The sequence below is a fragment of the Osmerus eperlanus genome, chromosome 2 (assembly GCF_963692335.1).
Source record: "Osmerus eperlanus chromosome 2, fOsmEpe2.1, whole genome shotgun sequence".
Taxonomy (NCBI): domain Eukaryota; kingdom Metazoa; phylum Chordata; class Actinopteri; order Osmeriformes; family Osmeridae; genus Osmerus; species Osmerus eperlanus.
In genome coordinates, this window is record NC_085019.1 from 6,415,555 (window position 1) to 6,432,945 (window position 17,391).

At 47.3% G+C, this 17,391-nt stretch overlaps 1 protein-coding gene and 1 pseudogene across 1 annotated transcript; one reads left to right on the forward strand and one right to left on the reverse strand.

Moving 5' to 3' along the window:
• Positions 1–2,358: 2,358 nt before the first annotated feature.
• On the forward strand, positions 2,359–5,818 carry si:dkey-282h22.5 (uncharacterized protein LOC107988040 homolog). The gene is made up of 4 exons (XM_062449075.1): positions 2,359–2,381; positions 3,218–3,320; positions 3,657–3,783; positions 5,036–5,818. The coding sequence occupies exons 2-4, from the start codon at positions 3,227–3,229 to the stop codon at positions 5,418–5,420; spliced, it is 606 nt and encodes a 201-aa protein (XP_062305059.1). The 5' UTR covers positions 2,359–2,381; positions 3,218–3,226; the 3' UTR covers positions 5,421–5,818.
• Positions 5,819–6,039: 221 nt separating this feature from the next.
• On the reverse strand, positions 6,040–8,302 carry LOC134009555 (immunoglobulin lambda-1 light chain-like; annotated as a pseudogene).
• Positions 8,303–17,391: the final 9,089 nt, after the last annotated feature.

The window sequence follows — 17,391 nt, forward strand, 5'->3', positions numbered from 1 at the left end:
TCTCTCTGTCACCCGGTATGTAAATCTTTCCTGTGGTATTCCAATGCTAGATTAGATTCAGGTGGACTCCCCAGTATGTATATCAACGTCTAAATACATCTAGACTTTTACACCCCATACACTCAAGAATAAAATGTCATTTGAAATTCTTGATTATACAAAATAAACTGTCAACTGTCAAAGACAGATAAACAATGACATTACATTTTTATTTTAAACTTAAAATGATGCAACCGGTTTATCCACAGCAGCAACATTTCTTTAGGAGTTATTGTGCTTTTTATGTTGCCTGGATGAGCTTCATTTAGACATCATTTACACTGATTTATGGATCTTGGACTCATCCGGAACCCTGGAAGCTAACCATAGTACTATACTCACACTTTCTTTTATTGAGGAACCATACATTGAATCACTGATCAGGGATACACAAGAGAACACAAAGGAAAGTATGCAAAAGTGAAGTCTATTTGACATGGGAGAGATTAGTGTTGAATCCTCCCAGCTCCTCTACATTTCGCAGTTGTTATTCTGCTATGGGGCTGATGGTGTCATATTTTCCATACCTTCTGTTTCAACACTTTCTTTACACTGCAGTTATCTCGTACTTACATTTACATTTAGTCATTTAGCAGACGCTCCAGAGCGACTTACAGTAAGTACAGGGACATTCCCCCGAGGCAAGTAGGGTGAAGTGCCTTGCCCAAGGACACAACGTCATTTGGCACGGACGGGAATCGAACTGGCAACCTTCAGATTACTAGCCCGATTCCCTAACCGCTCATCCACCTGAATCCCAATACCCAGTACTTAATACAGATGTTGTCCTGCTCACTTTTTCAAAAATCATATTACCATTCAAGCTTAAATACTCACATTGGTAATTGATTGTAGCAGTATTTACCCTACAGAGCGAGAGTGGAGACAATTTACAGATGTCAGGGAATTCTGCCAAACCCAGTCTTAAAAATAAAGATGTCTATGAAGATGTAAAAAGTGCTGGTTTACACGCTTTGTCCAAAACAAGCTTTTTGTGTAATGATGTCAAGACGGTACACTTGTGCAATGATATCATGTGAATGCTTGTAACAAAGGAGAAATTACTCTTCTCAAATGACGGGAGCTGGCACATGAACCTGTGTGCCTGCTATTTCTTTCACGATAACTTCGAAATCCTCAGTTTGGAAGTTTTCATTCCTGTTCAGTGTCAAATAATAAACGGATGGCCTGTTCTATCCTGAGAACCAACAGAAGATAGCATCTGTATTATTATTTTCACAATAAAGAATGAAATCTAAATTTTATACAACGCAGAACAGTAGCTTTCATGTCAAAATCATACACAAATTTGAAACAAAGCCTTCCTGGAGCCTAAAGTGAGCACTGTCAATGAGGCTTTCACACATTCCCTAAAAATCTCCTCGTCGAGGATCAAACCACAACAGGCCGGGGTCAGGGCTGTGGGGGGGGTTCCACAGGCTCTCGGGAGCACTTACGCTCTTCTCATTACTCTGATATAACATAGCTCTGCGGCGAGGAGCCTCATCCACCCCCTTCCACAGACCCAACTGGCTCAGGCCTGGAGCTGGCCTCACGGAGGGAACGAATCCTTGTTATTCCGAAGCTGTAACCCTTGGAATACAGAGAGGGCTCTGGCCATTTCACGAGCGTCATGCACCGTGCGGCCGCCAGAATGATCACGCGGCGTGCCATTTGTAATAAACAACACTTGTGCTTTCGCCTTACTGGGATGCCATGGCGTATATGTGCAAACCTCCAATGCAATGGCAATGTACGCCATGTTTGCTGTGATTCAAAGCAGTCAAATATGACCAGGGAAAAACAAGGACATCTGAGCACAGTGTTTCACTAAACTCATCTTCTTTCATTTCTCCGTCACATGATTTGAATTCAGACCACGCCATGACGCAACTTCTCCTCCCCCCCTCCCCTGTCTGAACAGCGTTCCAGTTCGACGTTAACGAGCCCCCGGTGCTTGTGTGGTGTCCCGGCCGTAGGTTCGGGATCACTGTGTTGATCGTCCCTTGACACTTGGAGGGACCACTGTTGGCCAGGCCCCTCAAAGCCCAGATGTGGAGCAGATGGTTCCAGCAGGCAGCAGGAATGCCATGATGGAGCATTGCTACTCCTACATCAAACACCTCCACTGGATCCGGGCCCTGGCTCGTCCCGCCCTGCTCTGGCCCGGGGGGGGGGGAAACGGGCTGGTGCAGTCTGGGGATACAGCACACATGTGGAGGATGGATAAGGGCTTAAGTGCTGGAGTTCCACTGAGCATCTGTCATTGTACAGGATAGGCAAGGGCTTCATGTGCTGAGGTGGTGGACGGCGGAGGAGAGGAGACAGCCTGGAGACCACCAGTGCGTGAGTGTGTGTGATGTCACGAGAACTTATGTTGTTCCACATAGAAATGTAATTCTCCATGTGCATGTGTGTACGAGTGTGCATGCAGAGAGAGAGAGAGAGAGAGAGAGAGAGAGAGAGAGAGTGCGTCAGGACGCTCGGTATGGAAGGGGGCGGGGGAAGGTGGGGGCAGGTCTATGGATTTGAGGAGAGCCAGTTAAAAGAGAGCTCCCCAGGTCATGTTCTCAGTCTCGGTGTTGTTGGATTACTACAGACTGACTCTGGTGCTGCTTTGAGGAAGAATAACTTACAGACAGCCTCACAGACAGGTACAGTAGCTTCCTACTTGATAACTGATGGTAGCATTAGACCAAGGTCATATTTTCAGGCAGTTCAGGTTTGCCACCGAGGTCATGTTTTATTACTGAAGAGACAGCTGTTTTGTTATTATGTTGGAATTGGCTTTTTCCACACAGTTTATTTTCCAGTTGATGCTCTAATTTGAGTATAATCTTATGAAGAAATAACCCAGAACAATTGATAATCCATCTAGGGATGTGGTTTCTTTGTCAACACTAAAAGAGCTGGGCACCAGTGATTTGACAGCAGTGAAAAGAAGAAAAAGAATCTTGATCGAATTCCAGGACTCTGTTTTCTGGACTTTTCCCAAATAAGTGTATTTTATCTGTGCTATATTTGCAGTGACGTATCGTAAAATGCCAATTATTTAAAATAAAACGTATTATATGATGTTATATGATGATGAGAATCCTCAGGGTGTTCCGGTCTAATTTGAACCTCCCTGGTGTTAGTTTTGATGCCAAAAGCTTCATGTAGTCTGTCTCTATTCCAGGTGAGGAAGATGAGGATGAGGAGGGTTCTGGCTCTGCTCTCTGTGGTGGTCTCCCTGTGTGGAGGTCAGAAGTGGGGGCAGGAGACGTCTCTCGGGGATAAAGGTGAGGGAGGTTTGACAATAACCGTGCATACCTGCATGTTCGGTTCCATGGTCATTTAGGTACACTCACCTTATGAGATATGAATCAGAATCAGAATTTATTGAATACAGACGATCAATGTTTAATGTCTCATTTTCATTATTAAATTAACATTGATATCGTAACCATAACACCCAAATGTGCATGGATGCCACATGCTACTGAATTGTAGTAAACTGAATTGTATCAGATTCTTTTATTGGTCTATCCACATGACCACTCCATACAGACTTAATGGTAGACAGACCAACAGACATTATAATATCTGTTTACCCATGAGTGTTCATGCATCCCCAGGCAAAACACAATGCAACACCTGCTCCAACCTGACCCAAGTCCTGGACAACTGGAAGTATGCCATCATGACCCAGGTGAAGGACCTACTTGTCAACGACCACACTTCGGTCCTACCAGAATATTCCAGGTAGGTGAGTAAGGGAGAGAGAGAGAGAGAGAGAGAGAGAGAGAGAGAAGAGAGAGAGAGAGAGAGAGAGAGAGAGAGAGAGAGAGAGAGAGACAAAGATTGAAAATTGAAAATTGAAGATTGCAGTCATTTCACTGCATTTCAAAAATCGTTTTTTCTAGCATTACATCACTTTCTGTAGTGGTGCTATTAAGGACGTTTGAAGAAAACATTTTGCTCCTTGTTTGACGTCTGGCCAGTTAATGGTCATTAATAATAATGGATGCCATAATGTCCTGTGTTGTGGGTGTAATGATCTCATGATGGAAAGAGAGACCAGCCTCCAGAAGAGAGGCCTGCGATCATGGTGAGAGGAGAGTTCTTGACCCGAGGACTAGCTCTCCTTGGCTGACTCCTGGAGGAACTGGCCTTAGAGCTTTACAGCCATCACAAACACGGTGGTAACCATGTAACGTGGCCGTGGACACTATGTGGCCTCTCCAGCAGCAGGACAGATGGACTGCAGGCTCAATGTCAGCTGGAGTTTAAGCCTGTTAAATAGATCCCTTTCATGTATACTGAAGTCTCCATAGTTAGTCTGCTGTCCTGATGTTTTCTGGATATCATGCGATGACATGGCAGCATCCAATATTTGTGAGACTTCACTGTAAGTGGAACTTTTGGATCGCACATTCTGCAATCTGAGGTTATTCTGACATGTGTAACACCCTAACAGTGGGCTGTAGTGTCAGTTGTGTACAGAGTCCATGGGCTCACGCAGTTGTGTTCCTCCTGAATGATGAGACTGAAACAGAAATAAGCGCAGCTAGTTCAGGCATGGCAATCGGGCAGCGCGCGTCATCCGCCCATTACTACACCCGTGTTCGCAACGCAAACCCATTTGGCCATGTCCGATAAGGCGGCATTAAAAGCCGCCCGGATACGCACACACTCACCCCGGTTGTTTATGATCAGTTCTGCTGCCGCCCTCCACCATCCCCTTCTCCCCCATGCTGTCTGTATGTTCTATCCATCAGGGGGATTATAACTCTTTTGCTCCCTGCCTCATATGTCATGTATGTATGTGTTGCATCGAGGAGGCAGGGAGCACTTCGCTTCCACTTCCCAGATCATCCACTCCGCCAAAGTCAAACCTACATGTCAATGTCATGGTATCAATACATGGTCAATTCTAATACGTGAGTGTCTTGACTGAACTCCCTGTCTTGCCTTTGTTGTTTGTGTGCCGTGCTGCTGTATGTGCCCGGGTCAGGATCCAGCCCCTGTCTGAGGCTATGGGGGACCTCTACAAGCAGTTCAACGCTCTGAAGGAAGAGCTGGGGAGACTCACCTCCAAGTTTGACAGGGTGGAGGTGTTCGTGGATGACCTGCAGGCTGGCAAACTGCCCCCTCCCCCTGTGTGGACCGCCCCTCATCGCCCCGTACAGAGGCTTCCCGTCAGGCTGCCCATGAGGGCACCCCTGGGGGTCCAGATGAGGGCACCGCTGGGGGCCCAGATGAGGGCACCGCTGGGGGCCCAGTTGAAGGCACCACTGAGGGGCCAGATGAGGGCCCCAGTCAGGACCGATTCCACAGCGTTGAGGCCCATAGGAACAAGAAGAAGGAGAGGACCCAGACCGGGGTCCCAGGATGTGTAAGCCAGTCTCTTACAGATGCCAAGTGCTGTTGTATAAATACATTATCGGATGAGAATAAGAACCGTTGTTTCATGACGTACACAAGTTATTCCTACGATATGAACCAGCTCATGGACCATGCATACGAGGACCTTTAGCCTGAAATATTGTGATAACTGTGGACATACTTAGGACAGGATTTCGTGTAATCAGTTAACATGCGTCGTTTAGTTTTATCATTAAATCTGCAAGTCTGTCTTTTTTGACCTGCTGTGATGCATATCAGCCACAAGGGGGCAGCATATTCCCATGTATCTGCCTGCTAAACTAAACTACTGTATGTGCAAAAACATGCGTTCACAGTTTTGTAATACAAAGGAACAGTTTAACTTTATAAATGGTTTTAAATGTTAAACGTTGATTAGATTGTAATTATTTTTCATGAACAAATGTCCTGTTTGAAACCATTTTGATGAATGCCACATCTGTAGAAGAGGGCTGTTTTGGCTCATTTGCATCTTTATGGTTAACTGCTTTCAGGAGTTTCAGATCTACATTTAGCTCCTGGCATTTTTGGTTGCTCAGTCAGCAGTACCACATCCACTTGTCCAAGCATGCACAGAGACTAACCTTTGTTTGAATCACTATGCTTTTTATTCAGTCTTTCCACACACAACAGCACACAGTAGAGTTCAAACATTTTCCTTTGAGACAATTTCTACTCACAAGCTTCTGGTGAGATAATAAAAGCATTTGACTTACAACAACATCTTTATCATTACATGACAGCAAACATAAAACACAAAGACAGCGTGAGCATTAAAAGCAATGAATGACTTGACTGATATGACTCTATTCAGCGCTGCATTCAGACTTCTTGATTGCCTTCTGTGAAGACTTGGAGCCCACAGAGAACTGACATGAGTAGACGTGGTCCTTGTCCCAGTCAGACGGCTCTATGGTCAGATAGCTGCTCATGGAGAACCTGCCGTCAGCTTGCTGAGAGGCCGTGCCTGTTTGGATCCCACTCGTCACTGGACTCCCATTGGCCGTCCAGCTGACATCTGCGTAGCCCGTGGCCATCTGATTGGCCAGACACACCAGGGTGGCCTTGCTGGTTTTCAGATCATCGCTGGATGGAGGGAAGAGGGTCAAGACAGGAGGAGGCAGGGTCGAGGCTGAGGAAATGGAAGAAAGAGGGAGAAATTATGAACGTTTTGGAATTGATATTTAGACCATTCTGACTAAAACGGATGTATTATCAATGCTTGCAAATACTGCAAACATTGAACATTTAATGGAAGTACATGAGACACTACATTTTAAAAGATGTAGAAACATGAATACAACATAATTCTTTATGGCATAACATTTCCGTGGATATTTGTGTCTAAGGTTACGATACAAGAAGAGGGGAGATTTGTTTGGTTATTTTTCACTGTCTTCAAAACATGATGCACCCAAAATATACAATTCTCAGCTGACCTAACATTACTTTTGATGAAACATTTAGCTGCACTTAAGTTATCATGGCTGATGTCTCGTTACGATACCTAAAAATAAGTAGCAGGTTTGGTTTCTTGCAAGTGAGCAATCTCTTATTTTCAATGTTAATCAGAGCTGGCATCTGTATAAAAAAATGTAATGCTACATTTTCATTATACATTAACTGTCAAATCAACGACCCACAAAGGTGTAAGGTGCCCACATTAGACTAATATGATGACATTACAGTTACAGAAAAAGATACAATATTTCTTATTAAGTTATAATATCAAATTACTTCAGTATATAACAGCCATATTTAAAAGGAAACTTAGCTGTCTGATATATTATAAAACATTTTAAAGGGTACTCACCAGTCACAATCAGCTAGGTTCCTTGTCCGAATACCACAGTGATTGAGATCGTATACTCGGTCGTACAAAAACCTCCTCACAACAGCAGCATCAGTGGTCTGCTGATGCAGAACAAAGTCTGCTAGACTCCTAGTCTTCTCGGTCACCACAAACAGTCATATCTCATTATATCACTGGCATCATCTACATTGTACTTTTGCTCTTGAATTTCAGATGTTTTGTGATGTCAATGAATCAAGTACAATCCATTTGGTCCGGTCTGGAGCTGAACAACTCACTGAACTCACAAATATATTCATATAGTCTTGTTTTTCAAATTAATCTTTTGTTTGGTACTCATCAAATATGTAGTGCTAAAATTGATGGACATCTTGATTGCTGGTGTGTCTTTGAGATGGGGGTAACTCCTTGACTGCTGCTCTGTAGGTCTCACATTCAGTTAGAGTCTTTATTCAGACTTTCAGAAAGCAGAAGTGAGTGTGTTTGGTGAGGAGGTTTTTGTCATGGTGTAAATCACTGTGATACGTGTTCGTTAACAGAGACGTCCCATGTGTGACAGTAATACACTGCTGAGTCTGTCTCCTCCACATCATTGATAATCAAACCATAATCTGATTTAGACTGATGGTTTGATGTGAATTTAGGGGAGGAGAAACCAGAACCATAATATACAGAGCTCCAACCATGGTACCATCTCAATACATACTGAGGAACTCCTCCTGGAACCTGTTTGTACCATCTAGCAGCACGATTGGTGACAGTCCCCAGGTTACAGTCCATAGAGACCTGCTGTCCTTTACTCAATGTCACAACAGGAGTCTTCTGAGTCACCACAGTCACACCACTCACACCTGGAACACAACCAGATGACACAGAGTAAAGACACACATACAGGCTAATGGAGCAAAGCTGCAGTAAAAGCTGCAGTAACAGAGCCTCCTCACATGTCAGAGCAGTGATGAGAGTGCAGAGAGTCCCCAGCATGTTGTCAGTGTGAAGGAGCCGTCCTGTCCAGCTGAGAGAGGAGCAGGGTTGGAGTGTGAGGAGGGGCTGAAGGAGCTCCTATAAGGACAGACAGACAGACGGGGGGGGGGGGGGGGGGGCGTGGGCTGTCACATGTCTTCATGTTACATCATGTGATGATCATCATGTTAGGTGACTCATATCATCATAACCATCAAAGCCAGGTCATGTTATCCACAATCAGGGTGCTGTCACTAACCTAACGCATCCGCCTCTGTAAGATCCCCATTTCTTCACCATTATACTGTCTGTGCTACTGTGCAAGAGACTGGCAATGAAAATGATGAGTAATACTCTGCAGACACACTTCCCCCACCACACACACACACACACACACACGCTCAAACACACACACACACACACACACACAGTTCTGAGAGCAGATCAGGACTCTTCATTTGCATGGAACTATTAATAAGAAGTGAGAGAAGCAGGTGTGTCCTGGGGAGGGGGGGGGGGTCACTAACACACCACTTCCCTCCTGTGATGAATCTCCATGGTGATCATCTCTGGTATTGAAAGACAGTGATACTGAAACCATCGTTTTGTATCAGGGCCCTCCCCATTCAACAGATGCATAACAGCTGTGACTTCTGTAGAAGATCATCTATAGTCCTACTTTGTCTTCTGGTGGGGCTTTAAAGCAGCGCAGGCAGCAATGAGAGAAGTAAAGAACCTGTACGTGTGTCTTTGACATGTTCACGTTGATAAAATTGTTTTTAAATCTGTTTTTGAGAAGAATCAAATTTGTGGCCAAAGGTTTTACATGGACATATTTTTTCCCATGATGGACTCAATAACTTTGTTTAAGCCCTGGTCACAAGTCCTTCTTCCCCCCAGCAGATGGCAGTCCTTTACAATACCTGGCCTACAGAGTAGGTTACAGTGTCGCTGTGGGGCTCCCTGAGAGCTCCTAAATATGAACAACTAGATTTTCAACATTTAACAGTAAACTGGCTGGGGGCGTTGTTACTATGGGGACATGAATAACCATCTTCTCTGTCTTGGCTCTCTGCCTCCTCACATTGAAGGAGACAAGACTACACAAGACAATACTCTGTAGTCAGCAGGTGTCTCTCTCACTCAGGGAGACAGACAGGGAGATGGAAGAAAGGAGGAGGGGAGGAATAGAGAGAGGGAGGATATAGCAAAAGACAAGGCAGAGAGAGAAAATAGAAAGGGAGAGAGAAAAAGACATAGTAAAAAACCGACAGTACTGTACATATCGTGTAGTTTGCATCAGTTTGTGTATTGTACAAGGTAAATTAACAAGCATAATACATGTACAGCTCCATCAAGCACTTGACCTATTAAGAATCCCATTTTCTTTCAAATAACGTTTTGTTAAAAAATGGGTTGTAGAGACTGCTTTTCAGTCAATTGCCTTCCATCTTTCTTTCAACAGCGGAAAATGTATTCCCAGTTCTGTACCTATAATGGAGGTACTAACAGTAGGCCTATAATGACATGCAGCCTGAGCCTCACTGTCCCCCTCTTTTCTGTGCCCCCTCCCCCTTCATGGCGTTGTGTCCAGATTCCGGAGCCGAATCACTGAGATTCCAATCTGGATACCTAGCAAGATGGCGCGTTCCTTGTGTCTGTACGCCGAAAGCGCTGCAGAAGTGCGCAATTATTGTGATGATGGCGCAGTTGTAGGCAATTGCCTAATTTAGGTATTTCGTCATGTTGCATCGCTGCACTGTTCTGAAGACGGCACTTGGACAAAGGTTCATAATGAGAGAAATGGAACTGGAGGATTTCCAACTGGAAGTGCTTGGCGCAGAGACCAAAAATTAAAACAATGTAATAACAGGATCTTGTAGATAAGGCGTTCGCCCTACAACCCAGAACTCCAGCACCCGGCCTAAAGAAAGAAGAACGTTGGAAAAGCTGTTGTTGTCCACATGTTTACTCAAGGTTAGCGGTTTAGAATTCCGAAGCAAACCAAACAGAAATGTCTGTCAATATCTGTTTCGCGATCTGTATGAACTGAACGTATAGAAGAAATTTCCTTTTGGCACTCCAATGGTGACAGAAGTAGGCTAAATGCTGCGCTCGAGTACAAGTCTTGCGGATGTCCTAAGGTGAAGCATTCTGTTGACCATTTTTGCACCCTGCATCTCTATCCTTACGAGGAGGATGGTCGTCGCTTTCCCTATGATTGTCATGTCTTCAGCGTTTTTCAATCCCAGCTTTGCTTTCAGTTCCCACTTTGATACAGGTAAGAGTCGAATGAAATCGGACTTTATGAATTGCGGATTGAAACATGTTGACAGCTTACATTTACCATATCAATACGTACTGCTTAGTCTTTGCAAGTAGTGACAAGGCCATCTAATGAAAGGGATTATTGTATATGTTCTCCAATCATCATCATGTACATCATCATGTACTATTACAATAGGCATTTGTGTTTTATTTTCTATTTCTGCTTTTCTTATCCTTATGCATTGAAGGTGGGGGTGGGTGGCTGGTTAGATCTCTGTATTCAGACCCCATCATCAACCTCTTTACCTTGAAAGGTTGCTGTGGCAACAATTGGTCTTGTTATCTTGAGACATGTTTCATGTCATGTCATGTGTTGTATGTACATGTACAGTGATGTGTGTGTGCTTGTCTCTGCACTGTCGCAGTCACATGCCCTAGCCTGTGTTCTTTTCATGGTACCAAGCTAATGTTTTGGGGGGAGCAGAAGGGGGGCCTGTGCCTGCATTGGGTCTACAGGAAAGAGGAGAGGAGGAATGGAGGGGAGGATAGGAGGGGAGGGGAGGGGAGGAGAGAAGGGGGGTGTGGATAGAAGGGGAGGTGAGGAGGTGTGGAGAGGAGGGGAAGGGAGGGGTGGGGGGGTGTGGAGAGGAGAAGGCACGGAGAGGAGAGCCCAGGTGACGCTACGGTGCTATTGGACCATGACAGGAGGGAAGGCAGGCGAATGAGGGGGATGGGGTTCTGTGCAGACAGCCCTGGTAAAGAGTTGAATTAGAGCAGAATAAATAACTGGAAAACGCAAGTGTAAATAGGCTGGAGAATGCTTGGCTGTGTGTGCTAAGCATACAAATGAGTCCAGGCTTAGGCTGGTCCCTGCAGTGTCGGAGGCTCTCTCTCTCTCTCTCTCTCTCTCTCTCTCTCTCTCTCTCTCTCTCTCTCTCTCTCTCTCTCTCTCTCTCTCTCTCTCTCTCTCTCTCTCTCTCTCTCTCAATCTCTCGCTCGTCCTCTCTCCACAACCCGTTCCATAATCATTGCCCCCGTTTCACATTGTCTTCTGTCTCTGTTTCCCTCCCTCAGTGAGGGTTAGTGCGTAGAACCGGTGAGTACATCATATTTGGAGACAAACAGACGCTCAGTATTCCTAGCGAAGGGGGAGTAAGGGCAGGCCAGTAGCTGTGTGTCTGGGAGCCAGACTCCAGCCCAGTGCAGTATTATGTAAAGCCACCACAGTAATTTGATTGTGTAATTGGAGGTGAAGAAACTCTCCAGATCACGCCAGGGGAATTATGGGTAAACAGCCGGCTTCTCTGTGGCTCTTCTGGACATCCCTCTAATGTGATTGGCTGTTAGCATTTTGGTTGCGGAGGAGAGAGGGCAGAGTTTTCGAGCGCCTCACTGGAATGCAGACCAAAACATCCGGCTTTCTATCTGTCTAGAATGTTAAGTTGTGCTGTAGATCAAATAGTGAGGCAAGCTTGTCTCCTTTGATAGATAAAAAGCCCTTCTGTACTGTACCTGTGAGGTATGCGATTTAGACACAACGTTCCATCCTGCAGACCAGGCCAAGGATAGGGTCTCAGGTTGCAGGCGGCATCCACTGTCATAGTGATATACGCAGCTCATAACAGCAGCCTGTCGCCATAGCGATCCGTTACCCCAACCAGGCCAGTAATGGGATTGAGAATCAATGTTGCCAAGGCAATAGATGGGGGTGTGTGTGTGAGGAGGAGCCAATCAGTCTCCTGGCCAGACCCGCCCACTCCTGGAGACGGAGCGCAAGGACAGGTTGAGGATGTCACGGTGCTCTACAGACGCATGGAGGAGATGGAAGAACCTTCTTTATATTTATAGCTTGCTTTAATGGTTTCTTACGGTTCCTTACACCGACTGTGCTTGGCTTCTATAGTTGTTACGTGCTGATGGGGTTGGACAGCCTACCAGAGGATGTTGCAAGGCCTCAGTGGAGGGAGAAAGAACTCTTGGTTTGTGGAAGCCATGAGATCGTGTCGTTTTGCAGCAGGCCTAAGTTGTCTGCTAGCCAACAACCTGGAACCGGTCTGTTTTCTGCTTCCTATCGACATGCACACATGGGATGAAGGAGTCCTCCCATGTGAGGGAGTCAGGTGGCTGAGCGGTTAGGGAATCGGGCTAGTAATCAGAAGGTTGCTGGTTCGATTCCCGGCCGTGCAAAATGACGTTGTGTCCTTGGGCAAGGCACTTCACCCTACTTGCCTCGGGGGAGGGGAATGTCTCTGTACTTACTGTAAGTCGCTCTGGATAAGAGCGTCTGCTGAATGACTAAATGTAAATGTAAGGAGATGAGGGCAAGACGCACCCTAACTCAGTTGATGTGCTCACCTCTCATGATGGCTCATTGGTGTCAGCAGAAGGAGAACAGGTGGCTGAGGGAGGAGTGGCAGCCCTGCACCAGCTGCTGTGAAAGCAGCGCTCCGGTTTCCTTTGGGAAGTGGGCGTGGGCGGAGAGTCTGATGATGTGCGAGGAAGAAGGGTGTGTGCGCCAATGGGCCGCCGTGAATCAAGCTCCGTCCGACTTTTATAGGACCGTAATCTCCTCACCCCCCTGGCCTCCCCACCACCACCCCTGGAGGCTGCTGGGACTTAGTGAGGGCTGCTCGTGGTGGTCGAGTTCAGGCTGCGGTTTGGTGGGTTGTAGGGTGAGGGTTTGGTGGGTTGTAGGGTGAGGGTTTGGTGGGTTGTAGGGTGAGGGTTTGGTGGGTTGTAGGGTGAGGGTTTGGTGGGTTGTAGGGTGAGCGTTTGGTGGGTTGTAGGGTGAGGGTTGTAGGGTGAGGGTTGTAGGGTGAGCGTTGTAGGGTGAGGGTTGGAGGGTGAGGGTTTGTGGGGGGATGATTCGGATGTTGTGTGTGTGTTGGGATCTCTGAATCAACACTTGCTAATCAGAGCTGCGCTGTCAGGGCTAGTGGGCTGTGGGGCGGGTCTATCCTCTGGTCTGTGTTTATGTGTCACCATGTCACAGAGTGTCACAGATCAATGCTAATTGTATTCCCAATAGGGTTAAGCTAGTGGACTTCATAAGATGTACGGTATGCAGCAAATGTTATACACTGCAATACACCACTTTCTCAGTCCACCTTCTAACTCTCTCTCTCTCACACACACACACACACACACACACACACAGACACACACACACACACACCCTTCAATTTTACATGATATATTGTATCTGAAATCCATATGTGGTGGGAACTCTCTGTTACACACACACACAAACTACCCCCCACTGCTGTACTTCCTGCCCTGTGTCCTGCTGAAGGAGACCCATGTGGAAACGACCCTGACATTGAATTCCAAGCCACAGCTTCAAAAGAGGATCAGAGGTGCTGCAGGGTGGATGAACTGGCAGCATTGGTGTTCACATACCGGGAGTTCAGTCTGTAGCAGTGGTGCAGCAGGCCAGTCACCTACGGTGGTGTATCAGCACCACGGAGAGCGACCACTGAGAGCGAACACTGACAGCACCTGGACTATTGTTTCAGCACCCCGGACAGCTCCCACGAGAGCATCGGCAGCAAGAGGTGTGTGCGGGAAGGGTATTGGCGGTTGGACAGTTGGGGCTGAATACTGAGGTTTCTTCAACCCTATGTAAGTCCCTGGGCCTGTGGATATGTGCAGTCAGTCTCGGAGCAGGATTAGCATGTTTTGTTCTGGATAGTTAAACACCAGGCCTCTGGTGGAGGCTGATAAAGGGCTGGTTGACGTCTAGGTCATGGGCGACAGTGTCACTGTCCTTCACAAATACCTTGGGGCTTGTGTGACAATGAGGGTGTGGTATTACATTCAGACACACACACACACACACACACACACACAGACAGATTGAGGGATGGATGCTGCACAGAGGCACACAGAGTGTGTGACCAGGGAGGCAGGCATCCAGAAGAAAAGTGTGAAATAGACACAAAAAGGTGTCGTGGCTCCTCCTCTTCCTGGCCACAGACACACTGGTTCCAGCCTATCGTTGTCGAGCATCTCCTAATCCCTCATTGGTCTATCTGTGCATTTACCAAACGGTGTGTGTTATCTAAGAGAACATCTGGGGAAGCTGCATCTGGGGGGGGGAAACAGATTTACCCAGGAAATGGGAACAACACACACACTGTACACAGACACACTCCTCCAGTCATCGTTCATGCTTTGAGGGAGGTGATTCCGTGAAGGTTTTACAGCTCTAAGAGGTATCGACTCCCTTTTCAATGTTGTCTTTCTGCATGTTTCTGTGTGTGTTTCTATGTTGGCGTATGTCTTTCTGTGTCGGTGTGCGTTTCTGTGTGTTGTGCTGGTGTGTGTATGCTTTGTCGGTGTGTGCATGCTGTGTTTGTGTGTTTAATTGATGAGCCATCTGAGCTCATCCAGTGTAGAGCGCGGTTTCCTGCTTGGTGTCCTTCTCCGTGACAGGACCTCGGCTGAGACGTCGGGGCTACAGAGCGACCAGAGAGATGGGGGGGGGGGGGGGGGTGAGGGGCGCGGTTGAGGGCAGGGGGGGAGGGAGGGTTGAAGCAGGATGTTTTGTTTGGGGCGCATGTGAAAGGCAATGCTGGCTAAGGCAGGATAGTGTGGTGTGTGTGTGTGTGTGTATCTGTGTTTGTTGGTCGTGCATCACAGTATGTGTCGCGGGTTTGTGTCTGAAGGACTGGTCGTTTCTGTGTATCCGTACATAAACACCTACAGAACACAAACGCTCACACACACAGAAACACACACACACACTTCAACCACAGCTCTCTTATCAGCAGCATACATGTTGTTCCGGGGGAAGGAACAGTTACATAAACACACACTGCCTTCCTCCTGTGTGAGACTCGCACAAACACTGGGAGAGATGCTTGGTGAAGTGTGTGTGTGTGTTCTGGAAGAGAAAGTCCAAATCCAGTACTTCCCCGAGTCTGTCATCACAGCATTGCCTCTCTAAATTTAGAGCTATCCTACACATGTGCTCAATGGAGGGTGCCAGCCTTAGACTTCTCCTTGACTGGTCCGGACGTATTACAGAGCCTTCGCAACTAGCTAGACCATACAGCCCCAGAGATGCCTCCCACCACCACCCCCCACCCCTCTAGATGAGGCTGTAATAGACAGCCAACCTACGAACCCACCCCACCACCCACCACCCCCCGCAACCTGCCCTGCCTGCCTGCCCCTCCCAGGACGAGGCTGTAATAGACAGCTAGTGGAGGAGGAGGCCAAAGATCTCCTCTGGTTCCTCAGGCTCCCACTGGCTACTGATTACAGTCATCATGGCTGGTCCCCTCCCTGCAACCCTGCCATCTGTACATAGCTACAGGAAGGAGGGCAGGAGGGAGGGAGGGCAGGAGTGAGGGAGCAGGGTGAGGACGAGATCAGACCCTCGTATTAGAGGGTATGTCGCTCGTCTCCAGTCCTCCCTCTCCTCTGCCCTAACCTGACGCCCAGGTTCATCGGCTCTTCAATGATCCTGCAGGTTGTTCTTCTTCTTTATCCTGTTCAGTCTCTTCCTATTTTCCTTTTTTTAAATCCTGTTAGCCACTCGAGCAAGTTTACGAGGGCTCGCCCTGTAAGACTTATCTCCCTCTAATTTTCTCTCCGATACCCACACACACACCCACACACACACATACACACACACACACACACACACACACACACACACACACACACACATACACACACACACATACACACACACACACACACACACACACACACACATGCACATGAGTCTCAGGAGAAAGGGGTAGCGGAGCGTTAGTGGCAGTAGGACGGAAGGGATGTGTTTAGGCATGCAGACAGGAACAACAGTGACCTTTAGATGGAGATTTACAGGTCAGTCAGCAGCAAATACTGCTGCACAAGTGTGGATACGGATGGTAGCGCGCACACGCACACACACCTGACATTTAAAGGAGCAGCTGTGTTGGTGGTAAACTAGGCTTTCTGCAGAAGACAGTGTTCAGGACAGTGCTTTACTCAATGCTGTGATGTGGTCTGGTCAAAAAGACAGGCTCCACTTTTCCACTTTGTGTGTGGCTGTGTGTGTATATCCATGCCTAGTGTGTGTGTGTGTGTGTGTGTGTGTGTGTGTGTGTGTATCCATGCCAGTGTGTGGCTGTGTGTGTGTGTATCTGTGTGTGTATCCATGGCAGTGTGTGTGTGTGTGGTGTGTATCAGTGACTGTATATCCATGCCAGTGTGTGTGTGTGTATCAGTGACCGTATATTCCATGCCTGTGTGTGTGTGTATCAGTGTGTGTGTGTATCCGTGCCAGTGTGGGTGTCCAGGCCAGCCCGAGCCTCCAGGATGCATTCTAAGCAGAGCATAATGGAGGGAGGAGGGAGCCGGGGGCCTGTTTGTCCCTGGCAGGCACTGTCCTGAATGCACCCGTCTGCTCAGTGAGAGATGGGCCTCTCTCTGGTCGTCTGCCTCCGCAGGGACGCGCGCGCCAACACGCTCACATGCGGCCCCCACACACACAGATCTGTGACCCATGCCGGCTCATCCATGGGAGAGTTTACTTGTGGTTCGCCACAATGCTCGTCGTTTGTTTCTCAGAGTGCGTTGTGCCCGTTCTTTTTCCTCTCTCCCTCTCTCCCCTCTCTCTTTCGGTCACTCTCTCTTTCTCCCTCCCCGTCTCGGTTCCTCTCTTTCTCTTCCCCTGTCCATCTCAGAAGGGATTTGATTGCAGTTGTGTTTAGTTTGGCACACGGCCCGTCCTGCAGTACTGTCGGCACCTGGTGTCCCGATTGAGAAGGGGAAGTTGTTTGTTTGCCTACGTGTGTGTTTGTGCGTGCGTGCGTGTGTGTGTTCCTCACATGGACAAATGTAGGCTAGGGCAAAGCTTGTCGGCGGTTTCCTGTGTACCAGTCTTGGGAAACGCATGTTCCTGTAGC

Excerpts from the sequence above, each read along its gene's own strand:
- si:dkey-282h22.5 (XM_062449075.1), top strand. The coding sequence starts at position 3,227 with ATGAGGATGAGGAGGGTTCTGGCTCTGCTCTCTGTGGTGGTCTCCCTG. Across the intron at positions 3,321-3,656 it reads GACGTCTCTCGGGGATAAAG|GCAAAACACAATGCAACACC; the intron begins GTGAGGGAGGTT and ends ATGCATCCCCAG. Across the intron at positions 3,784-5,035 it reads GTCCTACCAGAATATTCCAG|GATCCAGCCCCTGTCTGAGG; the intron begins GTAGGTGAGTAA and ends TGCCCGGGTCAG.